The following is a 22,280-nucleotide window of genomic DNA, read 5'->3' on the forward strand; positions in this document are numbered from 1 at the left end:
TGATGGAAAGAGACTTGACTGGGGTGGTGAACACACAATACAATATACAGATGAGGTATATAGAATTGTACACTTGAAACCTATACAATTTATTAACCCAATGTCACCCCAATAAACTCAAATCCTATATAATAAGAGAGGAATATGCTAATTATCTATTACGCCGTAACTTTACGACCAATCTACAAGTGGTGGAGAGCTACAGGAGGGTGGGGCAATGAGCTAGAAGCGGAGAGAGCTACAGGAGGGTGGGCCAGTGGGCAGAGAGCTACAGGAGGGTGGGGCAGTGGGCTACTAGCAGTGGAGAGCTACCAGCAGCGGTGGGCAGGTGGCCAGCTGAGGCAAGCGGCAGCGAGCTACTTGCACAGTAAATAAATAAAATTAAACTAAATTTTAAAAAGAATTATGTACCTAGCATAGCACAATTAAAAGCTCATCAAATTTCTGCTTATCAGATATTGCTTAAGCAGACCCACATACAAAGTGGAACTGTACTCATCATGATGAAGATAAGCTGCAGCTTATTTAACTTCTTCAAGGTCATGTTATGAATAGGACTGTGTTACTAAAAACTTCATTTGTGACCCTATAACATTTGAGAGTTATGAGGAGCTCAGTATTCTTATCAAGGGTCAAGTGTACAACAAGGTGCTGCCCATGGAGGAATATCACATTACTTCCCTGTCTCAACTGTACCATTAAAGGAATTTTCACGGAATAATAATTTGCAGTACATCTACTTGAAGCAATTTTGTATTTATTTATTCAATTGAATTATTTATGTTATTCATAATGAAATGAAATTCAAAAAGCATTGGTTCCATCACATTTTCCTTTGCTTTCATTTGGTTTCCTGCATATGACTATTTTTATGCAAATGAGGTTTTGATGACATTAAACATTTTCTACTGATTTTCCAAGAACAAATATGTTCTCTCCATATGCCACCGCCTTCATTTTCCTGCATCCATCCTCAAAGCTCTGTTGGCTGATCGGAATTTCTTCTAAATTAACTCCGAGGGCATTCCATCTGTAATACTGATGAACCTGTCTTCCTCTGCAGTGCCCATGTAGCACTCCCATTAATACCTGAATTTAGCCCATTTTGCCCATTCCACCAGAAGCCTTACTTATCCCCCCAGCTCTAACAGCGCTGTAAATCTCACCTTGTTACAAAGCATCCTGTCGATACCCTGCTCTACTCACAGAGCAAAAACAATGAGGAACCCCCCACATAAAAAAGGCGTTGTGGCTGCACAGACATTTGCCTTATCTTCAGGCTAAGGAACAATTGTTTTCAGGACAAATCAGAGTGGAATTCGGCAGGTTGCCTACCCTTGGGCTTTCATGTAGGTGTGTGTGTGTGTGTGTGTGTGTGTGTGTGTGTGTGTGTGTGTGTGTTTTACCTTAGATGCACAGGGCAGGCAGAGTAACCCCTTAGAAATATAAGATCGCAGGTTTCAAGTCTAGAGTCTCCAGTAACCAGCATTATAGAAATTTTTGATTGCTCCATGAGCTGTTCTCCTACAGTTCTAAAGTGCCTACAATCCTGACATAAGGCAGCAAAGGGCTACAGAATCAAGGACAACATTTATGCAAATTCCAACGCTGGTTTGATTTAAGGTTATAAGAATCCCATTTTCCATAAACACATCTACATTTGGGAAACATGATTTGGGGGAACATGAATTTGGAACTCAATGGCCCTAGAGGTTGTGAACAGGCCACGGAGCAGATCCATTTGCATAGACAAGACAAGGTGCACACTGGTTTCTATCCACTGATTTCAAGTTTCTCATGCAAGAAATTGAAAGTTGTCCAGAAAGCTCTCTAGAACAGAAATGGAGGGGTATCTTTTCCGTGGCCTCACTTTAATGCATTTAGATGAGAATCCTCTCAGGTCCCAATAAAAGACTGAATTAATTTTGCCAACTCATAAACTTTTAGGCCCAGGCTGACACTGCCTCTAGCAAGAAGCTGGAATCCTTTCTTAAAAATGAGGGAAATCTTTGACCCCCATCATGTTTAAGGTGCCTCTTGCACTGCAAATAGTATCTTAGCTTCATATTTCTCTTCCTATTCTACATCTCTGTGTTGGAGACACCCCAGAGAGTTATCAACCATTTCATGGGGTATAATAAAATTCTAAAAGGCAAATAATTCAAAATGAGCTTGATTTCTATTAACTTTCCTTTGTTAAAATAAATGGATGAACGTGAGTTGGGAAGAAACAGGTGGGGAGGGAGGGAAGTGACACAAGCTGAGCCACCAACAAAGGACAGGAACTTCCCCAAGTGTGGGAACCCCCACCCTGACCTTACTTTCTCTTCCACCTGCCTCCTGGAGGATCTCAGAAGATGGTGGGGTCCCAGGATGCTCACATTTTAAAATTAAGAATCACTCACGGAGCTTGGAAAAATATAGATGCACTGCTTCTGTTCTGGTCTACCATCTCTGTAGCAGCCCTGTTGATTCAAATGCAAGGATCCTATTGCCCAAACCACCACAGGCCTGCAAGCTCTCAATCTTGTGGGACATTGGGGTCACCTGGGGAGCTTCTTAAAAATAATTTAATACAGATGCTTGGGGCCCACTCCCGGAGATTCTGGTTTGCTTACTCTGGGGTAGAGTCTGGGCAGTCCAAGCTTCCAGCTCCCCAGATGATTTCAATGCCCAGCTGAGACTGAGAACCATCGGTGTAGGGAGAGCAGGGATGCGAGCCCTATAGGAGCTTCTACCTTTTACTTTTCCAACTTCTGACACCTTTACCCAAAGATCATTCCATCCTCTTTGAATACTCATCTTTACTCCGAGGTTCACATCTTTTCATAGCAGGCAGGAAATGATAATGAAAACTGAGCCATTCACTCTTGACTATGACAGTCGGGGATACTAAGACAGGAGCATCTGATTGAGGTAACAAAGGGTTTCTTTCTGCTGCCCAGATCCCAGACAGCTTGCAAGGAGGAGGAGCAGTCCCTTCAGCCCCTCCCAGCCACGCCTGCCCGAGCTTTGGAGGCCCAGTCAAGCTCCACCTTGGAGCAGCTTCACCAAAAGTCTCCAAAATCAAAACTTCACTGAGTACACAGGCCTCTGCAGGCAAGGCCACCACTGAATGATGCCCAATCTTTCCCTCCTGACCCTCTCAGAGGTTCTCAACACACAGAAGTAATTCACAGGAAGTGGCCAAAACTTCAGACCAGGAACTCTGTTGGGCTCGGCAACCTACATTATTAGAAAGCCCCACAGACTTCCCTTTGAGAAAAAGCACTCTATAATGTGCTTTTTAATATTCAGCCCTTTTCATGAAAAAATTATTTTCATATGTGGGAAAATAATTTCAATGTGTGAAAAAGTAGAGCATACATTGTACTGCTTTTGGTCTAACCCAGGGGTGGGCAAACGTTTTGACTCGAGGGCCACAATGGGTTCTTAAACTGGACCGGAGGCCCGAAACAAAAGCATGGATGGAGTGTTTGTGTGAACTAATATAAATTCAAAGTAAACATCATTACATAAAAGGGTACGGTCTTTTTTTTTTTTTTTTTTTTAGTTTTATTCATTTCAAACGGGCCGGATCCGGCCCGCGGGCCGTAGTTTGCCACGGTTGGTCTAACCACTATTGACGATGGCAAAGAAGCAGAGGAGGCAGCTGGCCCCATCCCACTGGCTTTCCCAAGTGTCCGTGCCCTCAGGACATCTGGACTGACCTCCTTCATAAGGAAGCTGCTGTAAATCTCAAAGCCAAACCTCTGATCCAGCTCGGAAGAGCCTTAGGAAGCGAACATGCCCTTCCCAGACACTCAGCACAGCCTGGTGTCTGTCTCAGGCCGGCTGCCTCGCACTTCAGAGCCAAGTTCAGGACAAGGAGTGCGAATTACCCTAGAGCCAAGTTTTCCATCTGAGTGAGACATGCAGTACTAACCCACTTTTCAGAGAGATACTTTCCTAAAGAATCTATCATTCCATGCAGTGTGTTGTAAGGATAAGAGGGATGTGTGGCAGAGGATCTCTAAAAATATTGCAGCTAATGTGTACTGTTCAGATGTTAATACAGGAGAAGGGCTGAGACTAATGCAGTTCACGTGTAACATTTTACTCCCCACAGCAATCCCATAAAGTAGATATTATTACATCACCATTTCACATATGAGGAAACCGAGGCACAGAAAGGTTATATAATTCTCCCAAAGGTCGCATAGCCAGTAAGAGGTGAAACTGGAATTAGAACAGAGTTCCAGGTCCATGCTCTTGGCTTCTATGAAAAACTCTCTCATGAAGGTTTTTAAATGGTCTAGACATGCTTTTCAGATGTAGAGAGCTCACAAATGTGGGATCAACATTCACCCACAAACGCTTCAGGAATTATCATCCTCACATGTTAAAAGGGAAGGCACCCCTACCGGCACATTTCCCTTCACCCCCCAGCTGAATAAGGACCAGCTCTGACAAAAGAAGTCCCCCTGGTTGTGCCTCTAGGTTGAATCAACTTTACAGTAATGTATTTCCTAAACATAATAGTATTTTTAAAAATTTATTTTTCCTGAATTTTATAAAAAATACTCTATCCCTTAAAGAGGGTTTCAACCATATCTATAATAATAAAAGCATAATATGCTAATTAGACCAGACATCCTTCCGGATGAACTTCTGGATGAAGCCGGGGCTGCAAGGGAAGCCCAGGTCCCCGGTGCCAGAGAGAAGCCGGTGCTGGCAGCCAGGGGAAGGCAGGCCAACTCTTGCACGAATTTTGTGCACTGAGTCTCTAGTTACACTGTAAGGCTATTTTAATGGGCAATAGTTAATCAAATTAGCCCTTGTGGTAATGGGATTCTGTTACAGCTGGAGGGGGTAAAGGGACCAACAGAAGAAGACTAACTAAGGAAGCATATGTGCATGCACACATACACACACATACACATAATTTCTCAGAGAAATGGTCCTGTCTTAAGACTCAGAATTTCTTCTTCTTCTGGTGATACCAGTGTGAAGTAGGAGGTTCCAGTCCACACATGGGAGGACAGGCAGGACACCTGGTGTGGAGAGGGGCACAGGCCCTGAAGATACACACACACACACACACACACACACACACACAGGTGTGCACACACACACTCACACACACAGCTGGATTTGAATCTGGGCACCAGTACTTACTAAATCTGTGACCTCAGGTAGGTTGCTCAACTTCTCCAAACTCCCCACCACTTTCCTCATTACAAAACAGAGATGGCAACAGCTACTTCAGAGAGCAGTTACATTTAAATGAGATCAATAAAACATGCAGCACAGTGACAAACACATAAGAGGCAGTCAATAAGAGGGAATTATTATTGTGGTTAGTGAATCAGAGACACTCCTAAGCAGGTACCTATTTATCATTTCAACCAAGTATTTACAGGGTAGCTACCCTCTGTGCTGACTTCTGTGGAAAAGAAAGGTTAACACAGGATCCTTGGCCATCATTAAGGTTCTTTCATTCTACATGAAAGCCAACTTATGACCCACAGCAATCTCCTGCCCAAGGAATGATTCAGAAAACAAACATACAGAAGAAGCCTAGTTGCAGCTTTAATGATCAGATGTTTCCTTTTCAGGGAGGAGGGAAAACTTGAGCTGGGTATTGACCGATGAGTAGATTCTTTCCACTAAATTATATCTAACACCATAACTCACATAGGCACACAACTCACATACACACAGACTCAACCTAAAACATCCACTGGGCATGGATGACTCCAAAAGCCCCATGGTCAGTCCAGCCATCATCCTGACCTCCAGACCCAAACATGCAGCTGTCCGCTGGACATGACATGAAGATGGTCCACAGGCATCTCACGCTGCCTGTGTCCAAAGCAGGCACTGTTGGAATTTAACAGGTTAGAGTTTATGGCAATAAAGGGAAGAGGAGACTGTCTGAGTGAAGCAAAATGAATTCCAAAGAAACTTGACATCTGGATTTATAAGCACGAAGCCAAAGGAGAAATTGAAGATAACAGTAGTAGAAACTGTCCATAAATTACCCACGCGGGCTGGAAACAGGAGGCAAGCCATAAACTGTGTTCAGGGACCTCAGCAGTGGCTTTAATACACACAGATTTCTGTGCTGCTAGGGGTTCCTGCCCCACATTACAAGATAATTGGGCAAGCAGATCATTAATATGCCATTTTATGATATGAGATGGTATATCTCAGCACAGGAAAGGAGTAGAGGTTTTTTAAAGCCTTGCCTGGCTTCTGGTGTCACCAAATTTTACCTTCTGGCTCACACACACATAGCCAAATAATGAATGAAGCTGAAGAGATTCGTCTCCTGTTGTGACCTCAATAAATCTGTAACTATGGGGAACCCCGGCCAAGCAGAACGGCTATCTTCCCCACAAAACAAGTACCTCTGCAGGGGTCTCCCTCCTGGTTAAGGAATTAACTCCCCCTTTGTCTCCCAAGCTAGAAATCTCTGATTGCACCTACTTCATCCATATCCAATTGCTTGCCTCATCTTGCTGATCCTCCGAAAAATGTTCTTGAATCTAGCCATTCCACTCTACCTCCTCTTAGTCCCTGGTTTGTTACAGAGAAATAACTGCTGTGAAAGCCACACGATCATTATAAAACATCCGCTGTGTTATTAGAATTCTCTCTCTCTCTCCACGGTGCAGTGCCTCACACATAGCTGACCCTCGGCACAGGTTGGGTGGATGGAGAAAAGACTTATATTTAGCCATCCTGCCATCAGCCTTTATCTCCTCTAAGCTATCCCCCACATTTCTCCCACAATTAGTCATAATTTTAAAAAATGAGAGGGTAACAATAATACCATCTTGCCTCACAGCCTTCATTGGTGTCCATTGAAATGATAAAATCTGTGCCTAACACAGGCTGGCACGTGAAGTGCTTTGCAGGGCTCCCCTTACCCCCAACCTCTTCCACAATTCACTCTGGAAACTGAGCTGAGCCACAAGATTCTGTGCTGTTCCCCTACCCCCCAAATCCAAGATCATTTCCAGTACTCCTCCTGCACTCGCTCTTCTCTCTCAAATGCCCTAGATTCTCTTTGGAGGGAAAAATTCCCCCTCACCCTTAAGACCAAGGTCACCTCTGTGCCATCATTTGCTTCTCCCAGGAGGGAGCATTCCCTTGTCTTAAGTGCTAGTACCCTCTGTGCACAACCCCAGGACTGTGGACAGTGGCAGCCATCCCCTCTCTCAGATTTCCCAGGAAGCCCAAATGTGCTGTGCTCCTCTCCAGGCTGCCAGCACAGTGCCTGGCAGGTTGGAGGCTCCACTCAAAAGCCATCCTATATAATAAAAGCCTAATATGCTAAGTGTCCAGTCATCCAGTCATCTGTTCAACCAATCAAAGCATAATATGCTAATGATATGCTAAGGCCGCTCAACTGCTCGCCATGATGTGCACTGACCATCAGGGGGCAGACGCTTCAACCAGTAGGTTAGCTGCTGGGTTCTGACAGATCAGGACTGAGCGAGACGGGCCAGACATGCTCTGGAGCCCTCCTATGGTCCCTCCCTGGCTGGCCAACCTTCCGCATCCCTCCCCGGCCCCGATCGTGCACACAATCTGCGCTGAGGGACCCTACCTTCCCGAGTGCATGAATTTCGTGCACCAGGCCTCTAGTTTTTAATATTTTTTTAAGAATGAAAGAAAAGAAATATATACCACAGTAGTTTTCTATCCATTCATCCACTGATAGGCACTTAGGCTGGATTAGAAAACTGTGGTACATCTACACAATGGAATACTATGCTGCTGTAAAAAAGGAGTGCTTACCATTTGCAACAGCATGGATGGTACTGGAGAGCATTGTGCTAAGCAAAATAAACCAGTCAGAGAAAGATAAACATCACATGATCTCACTCATTTGTGGAATATAATTAACATCATAAACTGATGAACAAAAATAGATACAGAGACAAAGAAGCATGGAAGAGACTGTTAAACTTCAGCAAGAAAACAGGGAGCATTGGGGGCGGGGGTAAGAGATCAACCAAATGACTTGTATGCATGCATATAAGTATAAACAATGGACACAGACACTAGGGGGGTGAGGGCATGTGCCGGATGGGTAGGGGAGGGCAGGGGGAGTTCAATAGGGGAAAAAAGAGACCTATGTTCTAGTATTTATAATACTTTAAACAATAAAAAAAAATAAACAATAAAAAATAAATATATATCAAAGGAAAAGCAAAAAAAAGTATTATCTTTAGCACCTCCAAATAAGAGAAAGAGGTATTTACAAAAATGTTTTTGAAAAGGCTGCTTTGAAACAGCGTGGGCAAGCATTTTAAACAAAAGATACATACCGTGTACTTTCAAAATAAACTCTAGATAGATGGAGGAGTGAAATATGAGAGTCAGGGAACAGCCACACAGAGCAGAATATATTTATAAGTGTTCTGAGGGATGACATCTTCCTCAACTTTGAAGCAGTGAAGAAAGGAAAATGGAAGGATTGACAGTTTGGGATTCAAACAATTTAAAGTATCTGTCCAGTGGAAGGAAAAAAAATCACAAAATTAAAGTAAAAGCAGCATATTGGAAACCATCTGCATGAACTATGACAAGCAAATGGTTAATCCTACTACTGCCTAAAAATTCACTCATATTAATAAGAGAAACAAATTTCTCAGGAGTAGTCTAATAATAAAACCACAAGAATTAAATCAACATGAGATTTTGCATAAAATTTGCAATAGAATTTAAATACTCTAAACATGGAAGAGCTTTTGGGGGGCTTCACAAGAAGAGTCTTGCCCACTGGGGTGCAATTTCTCCTGGGCCTGGACCTGCAAGGGAAGAAGAAAGCAGCCGCTCTGGCCCTGACAGCTGCCTCCCTACCCATCCCCAGGGCTCAAATACCAAAAAAGCAGCTTCTACAGGCAAGGCCTTTCCCACTCTTGGACAGCAAGGATTAACTTGCAATTAAAAAGATTAATTTGGTAATGTCTGCTATGAAGCCTACAATTTACAATGGTGCCCCTGGTTATCATGTGTGGCCTGTGGGCAAGCTCTCAAATTTATCTCTAATTTCCCCTTCAAATCCCTCCTCCACAGAGCTGCCCGAATCATCTAAAAAGGCAAATGTGGCCATGTCATCCAACTCTTTCTTCTACCCTACTTTCACCCTTCCTATCTTGTGCTTAAGTTTTTGGTATAGATTTACATGTATAGCTTAAACTTCTGTTTATTAAAACAAAACATGTATAGTCTCATCCCACTTTTCTAATCTCCATTTCTTAATAACAATGATTGTGCTACTATTTCTTGATGTTTAAATTTTAGATATTTTCAATTAATTTTGTTTCTGAAGATTAAGATTGAATTTTCTTATACTACCCACTCACACCCCCATTCCTTCTCCTTCCTCTTGCAATATAGTTATATCATAATTAGTAGTTACACAATTATCCATTATTTACACTTGTATGACCATATTGTTTACAGCTGAGCCACAGACTGTATGGAATTGCAATTCCTTTCTTGAGAAAATTTTGTTTTGTTGTGTAGGTAATAATTGCTTTGCTTTTTCACAATTTTGTTTCTGTGACTATCACTAATTCAGTCCCCAACTTTTAGAAAGAATGGTTTAAAGTATCTTGCAAAGGCAACTAAAGAAAAAATAAACAAGTGGGACTATATCAAATTAAAGCTTCTACACAGCGAAAGAAACCATTAACAAAATAAAAAGGCAATCTAATGAATGAAAAAAACTATTTGCAAACCATATATCTGATAAGGGGTTAATTTCTAAAATATATTTTAAAAAGTCCTACAACTCAATAGCAAACACAAAAAACTGGTTTAAAAATGAGCAGAGAATCTGAATTTTTTCAAAGAAGACATACAGATGGGCAACAGGTACCTGAAAAGATGCTCAATTGTAACTAATCATCAGGGAAATGCAAATCAAAACCATAATGAGATATCACTTCACACCTGTTAGAATGGCTATTTTAAAAAAGACAAGAAATAATAAGTGTTGGTAAGGATGTGGAGGTAAGGCAACCCTTGGGCACTGTTGGTGGGGATGTAAATTGGTGCAGCCACTACGGAAAACAGTATAAATGTGCTTCAAAAAGCAAAATAGAACTACCATATGACCCAGAAATTCCACTTCTGGGTATTTACTGAAAGAAACCCAAAACACTAATTCAAAAAGATGTATGCACCCCCTCATGCTCATTGCAGCATCATTTACAATAGCCAAGATGGAAACCTAAGTGTCCATTGATAGGTGAATAGAAAAATAATATGTGATATACATATACATACACACACACACACACACACACACACACACACGGGAATATTATTCGGCCATTATATTAGGTGATGTAAGTGAGAAAAAGATAAATACCATATGATCTCCCTTACTAGTATATAAGGAATCTAACAACAACAAACAATCTCCTATATACAGGAAAAAAAACTGGTGGTTGCCAGAGGCATGGGGTGGAGGGGTGGGAGAAATGGGTCAAGAGAGTTAAAAGATACAAATTTCTAGTTACAAAATAAATACTTCATGGAGTAGTAATGTACACCATGGTGACTACAGTTAATAATACTGTATTGCATATTTGAATGCTGCTAAAAGAGTCGGTCTTAAAGTTCTCATTATAAGAAAAAAATTCTGTAGCTATTATGATGACAGATTTTAACTAGACTTATTGTGGTGATCATTTTGCAATGTTGACAAATATCAAATCATTATGCCTGAAATAAATAACATGTTGTATGTCAATTATACCTCAATAAAAATAATTTTTTAAAAGTCATCAGATGGTACAATTTAGATTTTAAGATTCAGCTTTCTTGGACTTTTTCACTTCTAATAGCAAATGAATCCTCTCTCGGGCTACATGTGAGAGATGGCCAGTTGTATTTTTTGTAGCCTAGGGCTCAGATACCAGATATTTATGTAAACTGGAATGGAAGAAATAAATCATATTTTTCATTCATAGAGTTAAATCTTACCAACTCTCAGTAACTGAGAAAAAAGTCTAATTGAGCCTGGCCTGTGTGGCTCAGTAGTTGAGCTTTGACCTGTGAACTAGGAGGTCACTGTTCGATTCCCCCTCGGGGCACATGCCAGGGTTGTGGGCTCGATCCCCAGTAGGGGAGTGCAGGAGGCAGCCTATTGATGATTCTCTCTCATCACTGATGTTTCTATCTCTCTCCCTTCCTCTCTCTGAAATTAATAAAAACATTTTTGTTTAAAAAGTCTATTTGATCCAGTAGAAATTTTTAACTATATGAAGAAGTGTATATCCATTATATATAATTATTCTAATAAAATCTTTCAAAGTAAAGAGGTCATTTACTTAAAAAGCTAGTATTTATTAAATGTTGATCGTAAACAAAGCACGGCCTTCATTAAGTATGCACACACACATAAACATACATATGTTACTAATATTAACAAAAACTATTCCAATCATGTCAACGCTATGTAAATATGACAATCTTTTTTATTACTTATTTGAAATGTTTGTACTACCTAATTTTGAATATTATACCAATATTGAAAAGCTTGTTCCCTAGGATTTATCATTTAAAGATTTACGTGGGGTTTATACTTATTATGTATAATAAAACTGTAGTGACTCTTGAAAAAAATAAAATAAAATCTTAATACAGTAAGAAACAAAGTAATTAAACAATTTTGTCCCCTCTCCCCCCCCCCCCCTTGGTATACATTCCTCTTATATCCTTCCATCCTCCTGTCCTAATGTGAAATAGTTGATCCCTTGGCCTACAGGTTAACCTTGAAATGTTACCCTGGACAGCCCTTCATCATCTCTCTGGGATCTGCTTTTAGTATTCTCTTGTTTGAACCCATTTCCTCATTCCTATTATCATTCTCTTTCTTATTGTACTCCCTTGTTTTACTGGAGCATATACTTGAGTAGCTTCCTGAAAACAGATGCGGAGAAGGTAAACTTGTTGAGACCCTACATAAATGTAATGTATTTACTTTCTGCTTGCTCTTGGCACAAACTATTCTATGGTTAACTCTAGAATTCTAAGTTGAAAATGCTTTTTAAAACTTGCCTCCCAGTTTTTACTGTTGCTACTGAGAAATCCAATACCAACTGTATTTGAGTCACTTTTCTCTCTGAAAGCATTTAGGACTTTCTCTTCATCCATGCTGATCTGAAATTTTTAATTTACATTTCTTAATCTGGGCTTAATATTTTCCCTTTCACTCAGCATGTAGATACTGGATGGGACTTTCCAATCTGAAAACTCTAGAGTTCTGGGAAATTTTCCTGTATCATTTCTTTGATGATTTTCTTCTCTCTGTTTTCTCTGTTCCCCTCTGACATTCTTATTAGTTGATGTTGAACCTACTGGACTGATCTAATTCTTTTCAAGTCTTTTTCTCTCATATTTTTATTTTTTCTGTCTTCCAGAAGACTTCCTCAATGCTGTCTTTCAACCTTTTATTACATTATTTATTTCTATCTCATTTATAACTTCCAAGATTTGTTTTTTATTCTCTGATTATTACTTTAACATAGCACTTGACTCATGTTTTGCAAATAAAACACATTTCTATGTCATGACATGATATCTCTATGTCATGAGTTATAAAGTTTGTAATCTCTGTTTCCTCCAAATATGTTTTCTATTTGCTGTTGCTAAGGCCTTTCATAACAGAGACTCTCCTGAGATGTCTAGGGGTCCTCGCTCTCATTTCATATTTTAGATTAAAACAGTATGAATAGTTGGATGGAGCTTTACAACAGGCATAATTTACTGATAGTTCGTGAGCAGAACCCAACCATTTGGGGAGTATACCCCCAACTCTCATATCTATTGGCCTTTTTCTTAGGCTAGATGGTTTCCTCAGAGTAGTTTCTTCAAATACTTGACTATGAAGTTATAAAAGCCTTGAGGGGTAATGAGGTTGAGAGTGCTTCCATTTAGTATGCAGCCTTATCCTCTGACCTAGGTTACATCTTATGAACTAAAGCCCAGAGTTCACCTTCTCCAGAGAGGAATCCTCCCATATTCCACTGGGTAGAAAAGGATAGACTCTGGTTGTGCAGAGTTGGAGAAAGGATCCAAAGATCCAACTGCAATCCTTCTACTCAAATCTACCTCCCAGCCATCAGAAGTACCCAGAACCTCCCATTTCTGGGTCTCTGGCATCCTGAGGTATGATTAGGCTATGTTCTTCTGCTCTTACCACCACTCTCTACCATATGCAGGCAGTTGGGTCTCAGCCTCATCCAGTTTGCTGTCGGTTACCTTTCATCCATCCTCTTGCCATCTTCTAAAACTCTGTAGGTGACTCTTCCCCGCTGTCACTGTCTGTCTAGTTGTCCCTTAGACTAGGGTGCCATCTTCTCTAGTCTTTTATTTAGTGAAATTTCAGGAGTGACCAGAAATAAGTGGCATGCTCAAGCCACCATGCTACACTACAGAGCACTATGGGCCTATACATTCTTCCCTGAGCACACCATTTTTTATTTGCACCCCTAACTCTGTTCCCCTGCCTAGTCTGCCCTTAACCGTCTCCCTTCTTCAATTTTCCAACCTTTATTGGTCCTTCAAAATTAAGCTCAGGCACCATCTTGAGCAGGAATATTTCCGATATACTCCCTGCACATGTTATGTATATCTCTGGCCTGATACACACCATACAGACCATATTGTGCTGAATTAATCTGCCCGCACATCTGTCTCCCTCCCTAGACAAATAGTAAGTAGGCAAGAACTGTGTCTTATCCAATGTCCTGCCTCTATCTAGTGTGGGGAAAAACATCTGGCACATAATAGGTGCTCACTAATATTTGTTCAACTGACCCATTTCCAGTAGCTTTATGTTGGAAGCATTTTCATTCTCATAGGAGTGAAAAGAACAGGACTCTGTTTATTTGCCAATGTCCAAATAAGGAAGGCTAATCAGAGAGTACCAGAAAATGAAAACAGCCAGATGTTTTTAAAAGCAAAAGTCCAGGAATACAAAACAGTTTCCAACAGGGGTGATGTATATTTTTCCTAGCGATTCAAATGAATATATGCTTATTAGGCAGGGAGAGAGAGTTAACAGGTTCCATGTGAATCCTGCAATTTTAAATCCATTTAAGATAATTTTCTTTATCTCAAATCTATTTTTCTCAGTAACCAGGATACTTAACTGATTTGTAGAAAACTCATTTGAAAAAGAAATAATCTGCTCTAAACAAGGGCACACTCTGAATAGAAAAAGAAAGACACTACAAACCTAACAGGAAACGAAAAATCTTTTTGAGAGGCCAAGGCGGACTCCTGCTTAGAAAATAGGTTTCCCCTCCAGCATCTTGATTCTATGAGCAATTTCTTTTTTTCTATTTCACCAGGAGAAAACAAATAATTCTTAAATCTGAGGGCATAGAAAAAAGAACTTTCATAAGACAATCAAGATGCCAAAGAAACTGTTTAAATGGTAAGAATCTCAGACAAAAGAGTAGAAACAGCCATGGATGTACTTTCTTACCTATCAGCTTGGCAAAGCATTTTTTAAATGGCAGCACCCAGTTTTGGAATGGTCAATTAAAATTCTAAAAGGAGTAGAGGTTGCTATAAACTTTTGGGAGGGAAATGTCACAATATGTGTCTAGAGCCTCCAAAAATATTCCTACAATGTGATCTAAGGATTATACTTTTAGAAATATGAATTAAGAAAATAAATATCTAATCAATACACATAAAAACTTGAATGGGAAGCTAGTCATCGAAGTGTTATTTATAATAATGAAAAATCAAAGTCCCAAACAATGGAAATAATGATCATAGCTAGTAACATCAGAAAATGCTCATGAAATAACATTAAATGAAAAAAAAAAGAGGTAAAACAATATATCATATTCTCATAATCTGCAGAGAAAACAGACTTTACCAGTTGCTATCTCTAGGTAATGAGATCATGGTGATTTCTGATTTTTATTGAAAACTTTTTGTATTGCAGACCTTTCTATATGTTTCTGGGTTGCTTTTATACAAATCAAATGTTTTATTTAGCTAATATTTCATAATCAACAGTACTCAGTTTATTGGTTGTGGAGGAGACTGAGATAAAAGCTCCCTCACGAGTTACAAATGACATCAGAAAATGTCACAGACTGGGGTCTTCGTCCACCCATAGGATCAAGGGATCTCCTCTGAATGACTGAACCAGAACTTACTTGGTGGGACGATAATCCGGAATGGAACGATCCAGCGAGATTTTTTCACTGAGGTAGGAATTGTAGCCATACTTTTCATGGGGTCCCTTGGCTTTTTCCTCTTCAGCTGGGGAAAGGGTAGCAGGAAGGCCCCCTTTGCCCCGCCCACCATAACCTTCAATGAGCCCAAGGGATTTGGATAAGCCTAGAAAAAGGAGGGGAAAAAAGAATTATTTGAAAACCACTATATCGTGATATGTCACTCAAGCTCAGATGCAGCTTCAATGGAAATTTTAACATTACCTGTCATGGAAAGAATTATGTTCTCATTTGATCAGTCTTGGGAATATGCTCTGAGCACATCTATATTGAGAATTGAGAGGAGGGGCAAGGCAAAGGTGAGTTGTGGGTTTAGGTCTTGTTACCTAAACCCTCTCCCTTTTTGAGAACTGGGGTCTATAAAAGAGACTGCCCGGAGTGGTAACCGAGGGGGATACAAGAAATGGGACAGAACGGGGGCTATTGTTCATGCCTGTTTTCCTCTCTCCAAGGGGCTATTACAACAAGGCTAGCAAGGCCCAGAGACACCCCATATAACACTAGATAAGAAGAGCTGGTAACAGGAAACTGCAAAAATACAGGTGTTTTTACTTCATTTGAACAAAGAACGATATACAGATTGCTTTTATCGTGAGTTTAAAGTGTGTAACAGCCTGACACGGTTCTTTACTTAAAGGTTTTATTTAAATTTCATCTAAATGGCAAAGGAAATACAAAATGCTTGAGAATAAATTACAGCAGGAAAAAACCCATAAGGGTGATAACTGTGCCAAGTAGTGTAGGAGGCCCCGGCAACAAGCCTCACTGAGCAACTGCAAGTTTCCGGATGGCGGCAGCTTTACAACTATTGTCCCATTACACGATGAACAGCTTCATGGGCAATTTTTAAATCCTAGAGCTATGGGAGGTTTTACTACTCAGCTACTTGGCCATTTCAAATGCCCAAGCTACTCAGTACACACACACACACACACACACACACAAACACACACACACTACACACGTGCACACACATGCAGAACTATATCCACAAAAGTCTCACTGCTGCCACTGGTAGGAAAAACATGGACTAGGGTTGTAGATCGTTCCCTCAGCCTTCACAGTGGGCAGCCCACTTAACCTAGGAGGATGCAACCTTTAAGGAATTCCATGCAAATCACAGACCCACAGGTCTGTTCCAGTCACATGGTCCTCTATCACATAATGGCAAGACTTGTATTCATTCCCTTTTCTGCTTCTCTAAAAACAGGTATTTATTTTCTGTAATACCAAGATTAGAAGGCAAAGGTTGAATGAATATCTCAGAGTTGAACTTAGTTGAAAATCATTTTTCTGCCTGAGAATCATCTCCACTGTTCTTTGGGAACCCTGACATCTTTCCTGCCTGCCACCATCCCAATACAGGCACCAGCAACTGAGAATTTGATTACTGCAGCACCTCCTACCAGCTTCCTGGTCTTTAATCTCTCCTTCCACATTAATGTGCAATTCCAATAACATCACCTTCACCATGCTCAAAAAATCTACAAGAACTCTATCCATGTCAAGTATAAACACCTGAGTTGGGTTTTAAAATGACATTGTTAGGGGGATGTAGAATGGTGCAAGTACTTTGGAAAATAGTTTGACAGTTTCTCAAAATGCTAAATATACTTATCATATGATCCAGCAAGTCCATTCCTAGGTATATGTCCCAAAGAAATGAAAATATATACCTACACAAAAACTCATACACATTTCAAAGCAACAGAATTCATATAACTAAATGTCCATTAACTGAAGAATGGATAAATAAAATGAGGTATATCCATACTGCAGGAAGCCACCGCTTGCCGATACTGTCACGAGAGTGCACCAAGGAACGTGGAAGGCCGATGGACCTTGGGCGTTAGCAGGGCTGAAGCTAAGCACAGATTGTTCGTGTTGAGATAGCGGTGGCAATTCAAGGCAATTCCCTAACCCCATGGTCGGCAAACTGCGGCTCACGAGCCACATGAGGCTCTTTGGCCCCTTGAGTGTGGCTCTTCCTAAGCCTTAGGCATACCCTAATTAAGTTAATAACAATGTACCTACCTATATATTTTAAGTTTAAAAAATTTGGCTCTCAAAAGAAAATTCAATCGTTGTACTGTTGATATTTGGCTCTGTTGACTAATGACTTTGCCAACCACTGCCCTAACCTGATAATCCTTTTACTGTTTACCAAACTTTACCTTTGATAAGCCTGTATGCATTGCTAAAGGGCAAATATGTATTCAAGTAAATAAATAGCAGACCAGGCCAGAAGTCGGTGTGCCTCTTCAAGAAAGAGGCTCCACCTGGCCCCCAATGCCTTCTAAATTCATATTTCTTGTATAGTATTTTCATTTGTGCATCGGCTCCTCTTTCAGATCCTGAACCCCGCCGCGAAGGTCGCAGCACCATACAATGAGATATTATTTGGCAATACGAAAGAATAAAAGAGTGATATACGCTACAACATGGATGAACCTTAAAAACATTATGCCAAATAAACAAAGCTAGTCAGCAAATGCCACACATTGTATGATCTCATTTACATGAAATGTACAGAATATGCAAATCTGTAGAGGCACAACGTAGATTAATATATGCTTAGGGCTGAGGGGATTAGGGGAGGAAATGGGGAGTGACTACTAACACATATGGGGTGGCTTTCAGTGATAGAAATGTTCTGAAGTTAGCTTGTGGTGATGTTTGGCCAAATTTGTTTGGCCATACTAAAACTCACTACATTGTACACTTTAAGTGGATGGATGAGATGCTATGTGAAAATTTTCAATAAAGCTATAAAAAACTGACTTTGATAGATATTTCTGTTTCCAGCAAGAAGGAAGGCTAAAACAACATTAAAAGTTTCCAGTAAAGCACCTAGAATGCTGAATAAAAAACTTTTAAGCCCAGCAGGTGTGGCTCAGTGGTTGAGCATCAACCTATGAACCAGGAGGTCACGGTTTGATTCCCAGTCAGGGCACATGTCTGGGTTGTGGGCTTGATCCCGTGTCGGCATGCAGAAGGCAGGATTCTCTCTCATCATTGATGTTTCTATCTCTCTCTCCCTCTCCCTTCCTCTCCAAAAGCAATAAAAATATATTTTTTAGAAACTTTAAAAATATTTTAAATACATAGCAGAGCTTGCAAGAAAGAAAGGGAAACTTCCAGAGGTAAGTTAAAATCTGAGTTGAGACTATACCTGCTGGAGTGGGATGAAGGATGGATTTTGCATTAACAAAAGGCTGGAGTAATAGGGCTTATACATGCACAAGACATGAGACTTTTTTATACCTTAAATGTTTCATACAAATTTTTTTTAATATATTTTATTGATTTCTTACAGAGAGGAAGGGAGAGAGATAGAGAGTCAGAAACATCGATGAGAGGGAAACATCGATCAGCTGCCTCCTGCACACCCCCTACTGGGGATGTGCCCGCAACCAAGGTACATGCCCTTGACCGGAATCGAACCTGGGACCTTTCAGTCCGCAGGCCGACGCTCTATCCACTGAGCCAAACCGGTTTCGGCGTTTCATACGAATTTTTAATTATGAAGGTAAAGGTTCCCATTTACCCAAAACCTGGTTTGGGAACCATTCTGGATATAGGGTCTTTGTATATGTAATCAAATTAAGATTACTGGTGTCCTTATAAGAAGAGAAAAAGAGACAGAGACAGTCACACAGAAAAAGAAAACCATTTGATGACAGAGGCAGAAATTGGGTGATGCAGTTGCAAGCCAAGGAATGCCAAGGTCTTTCAACAACTCCCAGAAGCTAGAAGAGGCTTGGAAGGATTCTTTCCTGGAACCTTCAGAGGGAGCATGGCCTGGCCAACACCTTGATTTTTATTTTCTAGCCTCCAAAACTGCGAGACAATATATTTCTATTATTTTTAGCCACCAAGATTGTGAGGAATTGTTATAGAAACTACATAAAACTAATACAATCTATATATATATAAGCCTAAGCGACCATTATGACCAGTCGACCGAATGACTGGTTGACTGGTCGCTATGATGTGCACTGACCACCAGTGGGCAGACACTCAACACAGGAGCTGCCCCTGGTGGTCAGTGCGCTCCCACAACCAAACTCCCACGGTCGGCCAACCTCCCGGTGTCCCTCTCCCCCCACCACCCTCAACCCGGACTGGGCGAGACAGCCCCAATCAGCCCCGATCGCCAGCCAGGCCAAGGGACCCCACCTGTGCACAAATTTGTGCACCTGGCCTCTAGTGAATATCATAAAAAGGGGAAAAAAGTGCAAATTGATAGCGCAAATATATACCAAGCAAATACTTATCAAAAGGAAGGTGGGGTGGCTCTCTTAACATCAGATAAAATAGGATTTAGGGCAAATAGCCTTATGGGGATAAATAAAGTCAATACATAATGGTAAAGTAACAATCTCCCAGGAAGCTAGAAAGAATTATAAACTATCGTGTGCCTAGCAACATAGCTTCAAGTTATATATGGCAAAAACTGACCACATTACAAGGAAAAGTCAACAAAAGCACAATCATTGTGGGAAATATTAATACATATCTGAGTATTCAACAGATGAGAAGGGCAAAAATTTAGCAAAAATACAGAGGAACTGAACAAAATTAACAAGCTTGATCTAATGGACCCTGCACCTGGCTTCTTAATAAGTACATGTTCCCTACAAGGGCATATGGGACATTTAAACAACTGACAGGCTACAGAAAAGTCTCACCCTCTCTTACAGATAATCTCTGAACATAAAGCAATTAAAAAAAAACAGAAACCAATAATAAAAATACCACAAAGAACTCACACATTTCAGTAATTTAAAAAAGTCTTCTAAAACATTCATGGGTCAAATAATTAATCATAGTGCCATTAGGGTGAAACTGACAGAACTTTTAGGATAGTGTTAAAATAATACTTGGAAGAAACTATGTAAATGCATATATTGGTGGAAGGGAGGAAAGATGGATAATTAATGAGGTAAGCATCTAACCCAAGGAGTTATTAAAAGAAGAGAGAAAACGCAAAGAGAGCAATAATAAACAAAAGAACAAAAATGAATGACATACACACAAAAGAAAGACAGCAAGATAGGAAGGAAGGAGTAAGAGGGAAGGAGGGAGAGGGGGAAGAAAAAGAGAGAGAGAGAGACAGTGCCTAGGGCCCCCAATATTTTGGGGGGCCCAGGAACATGTTTAAATTTCTTTTAAAATCATAACATTGCAGTTACATAATATAATTTATAATATTTTTATGGAGGAAGAAGGCCATGACAGACCAAAGATCCTAGGGCCCACAAAGTTATTATGCAACTCTAGCTCTCTCGTGTTTAGAATTTTATCCATATATAACAAGGTGCCTAAAGCAAGTAACAAGATGTGAGGCATGATTTAGGAATTTTACCTGGAAAGTGGATAGTGCCAGGACAGGCCAGCACTAACAGTAATGAAAAGTATTGTTTATTGAGTATCTACTATGTGCTGGGCACTCTGCTAAACACTTCACATAAACTCTATCACTGTCTCATCTAATCTGCTGACAACCTCATGAGGAAGGAATTACAATCATCTCTATTTTCCAAATGACACTGAGCCTGAGAATGTAGTGACCTTGTTAAGGTTCCACGGCTGGCAAAGGAGGATAGACCTGGGTTCTGGATATAGTTGGAGATATAAAGGAAGATAGACCTGGGTTCTGGATATAGTTGGAGATATAAAGGAGGATAGACCTGGGTTCTGGATATAGTTGGAGATATAAAGGAGGATAGACCTGAGCTTGATGACAGATAAGGAGACCAGATCCAGAGCACTTGCAGCAGCCCAGACAGGGATGGGAGGGGTCCCCTTTAAGGAAGTGGTGGTGATCAAAAGGAGAGGTGAGATTTGAGGAATATTTAAGAGATACCATCACAAGGCAGGAGACAGTCAAGTGTAAGGATGAGAGAGAGGAAAGAAGGGAATGAGCCTGGGGTTTCCAGAGGCAGGAGTGGGTGGTGAACCCACTCACAAGGATGGGCATACAGAAGTAAGTTTGAGAAGAGGAGTTCCATTCTCTGCGTTTGGTATATGGGGCAACTGTGGGACATTCACATAGGATCAGATGCTCAGTGGAACACACGAGAATGGAAGTTCAGATGGCAGAGGAGGCCCGAGATTTGGACCTGGTGCCATGGGCATGGAGGGGGCGGTAGCCATGATAAAGGGTGGGGGGAATGCTGAGCAGCAAGAAGGAGAAAGACAGACATCACTCAGGAAGTGTTCTCTGACCACGCTCCTCATGCACACTTGGACCAAATCTAGGGTAGGAATCGCATACTTCGAAGCGCATTTCTTCTCTGCTCTATATGCATGTTCTGTCATCAAAGCTTCATTGGAAGCTCAAGACTTCAAGGAACTGAAGAAATTAAAGAATTTCTTAAAGAATTACAGAAACGTCTCAATACGGATCAAGTGGTTAAGCTTCCTGCTTATCTTCATAAATCCATTTGACCCCTCTCTCTCCACCCAGTGATGGGGATTGTTTAGGCTTTCGTTGTTTTCAATGCTTTTATATCCATTTTTCTATTAGACATGCATGGTAGATATGACCATGATCACTTTAGAGATGAGGAAATGGAGGCTCAGAGGATGGATGAATTATTTAACCATCCAAAAGTAATGGAGACAGAATGCAATGTTCCTTTCAAACCTTCACACACACACACACACACACACACACACACACACACACACTATATCCAGGAAATTCTGTAGGAAAAAAAGAACCCAGCTTTAAAAACATGATGATGAATGGTAAATAAATGATCATAAGTTCAGAAAAATTATATAATTATTACCTGACATATATGTGATTCAAACGATCTGTGAACTATCCTATATAATAAAAGGGTAATATGCAAATTGACTCTAAGGCAGAAAGACCAGAACGACTGCTTGACCAGTCACTATGAGGTGCACTGACCACCTCTTGGTCCCTTTTCCTGGAGAGCAGGCTCCGATCGCCCAATGGCGAACAGGTAACTGGGGGTGGGTGGTGGGGGACATGAG

General features: G+C 40.7%; 1 protein-coding gene across 4 annotated transcripts in view; it reads right to left on the minus strand.

The window, feature by feature from the left end:
* GALNT17 (polypeptide N-acetylgalactosaminyltransferase 17) overlaps positions 1-22,280 on the minus strand; it is a 410,059-nt gene that overhangs the window by 245,573 nt on the left and 142,206 nt on the right. For 3 of the 4 annotated variants that reach the window (XR_002829117.1, XM_006088223.3, XM_023753451.1), the window contains exon 2: positions 15,192-15,375. Coding sequence is in view for 3 of the 4 variants with exons in the window: in XM_006088223.3 (XP_006088285.1) it covers positions 15,192-15,375 (184 nt within the window). In the remaining variant the exon portion in view is untranslated. Of the gene's footprint in view, positions 1-15,191; positions 15,376-15,473; positions 15,496-22,280 lie in introns of those variants that run through there. The other variant, XM_023753452.1, reaches the window with a different exon arrangement.

The sequence above is a fragment of the Myotis lucifugus genome, unplaced genomic scaffold, assembly GCF_000147115.1.
Source record: "Myotis lucifugus unplaced genomic scaffold, Myoluc2.0 scaffold_45, whole genome shotgun sequence".
In the NCBI taxonomy this organism is placed as follows: domain Eukaryota; kingdom Metazoa; phylum Chordata; class Mammalia; order Chiroptera; family Vespertilionidae; genus Myotis; species Myotis lucifugus.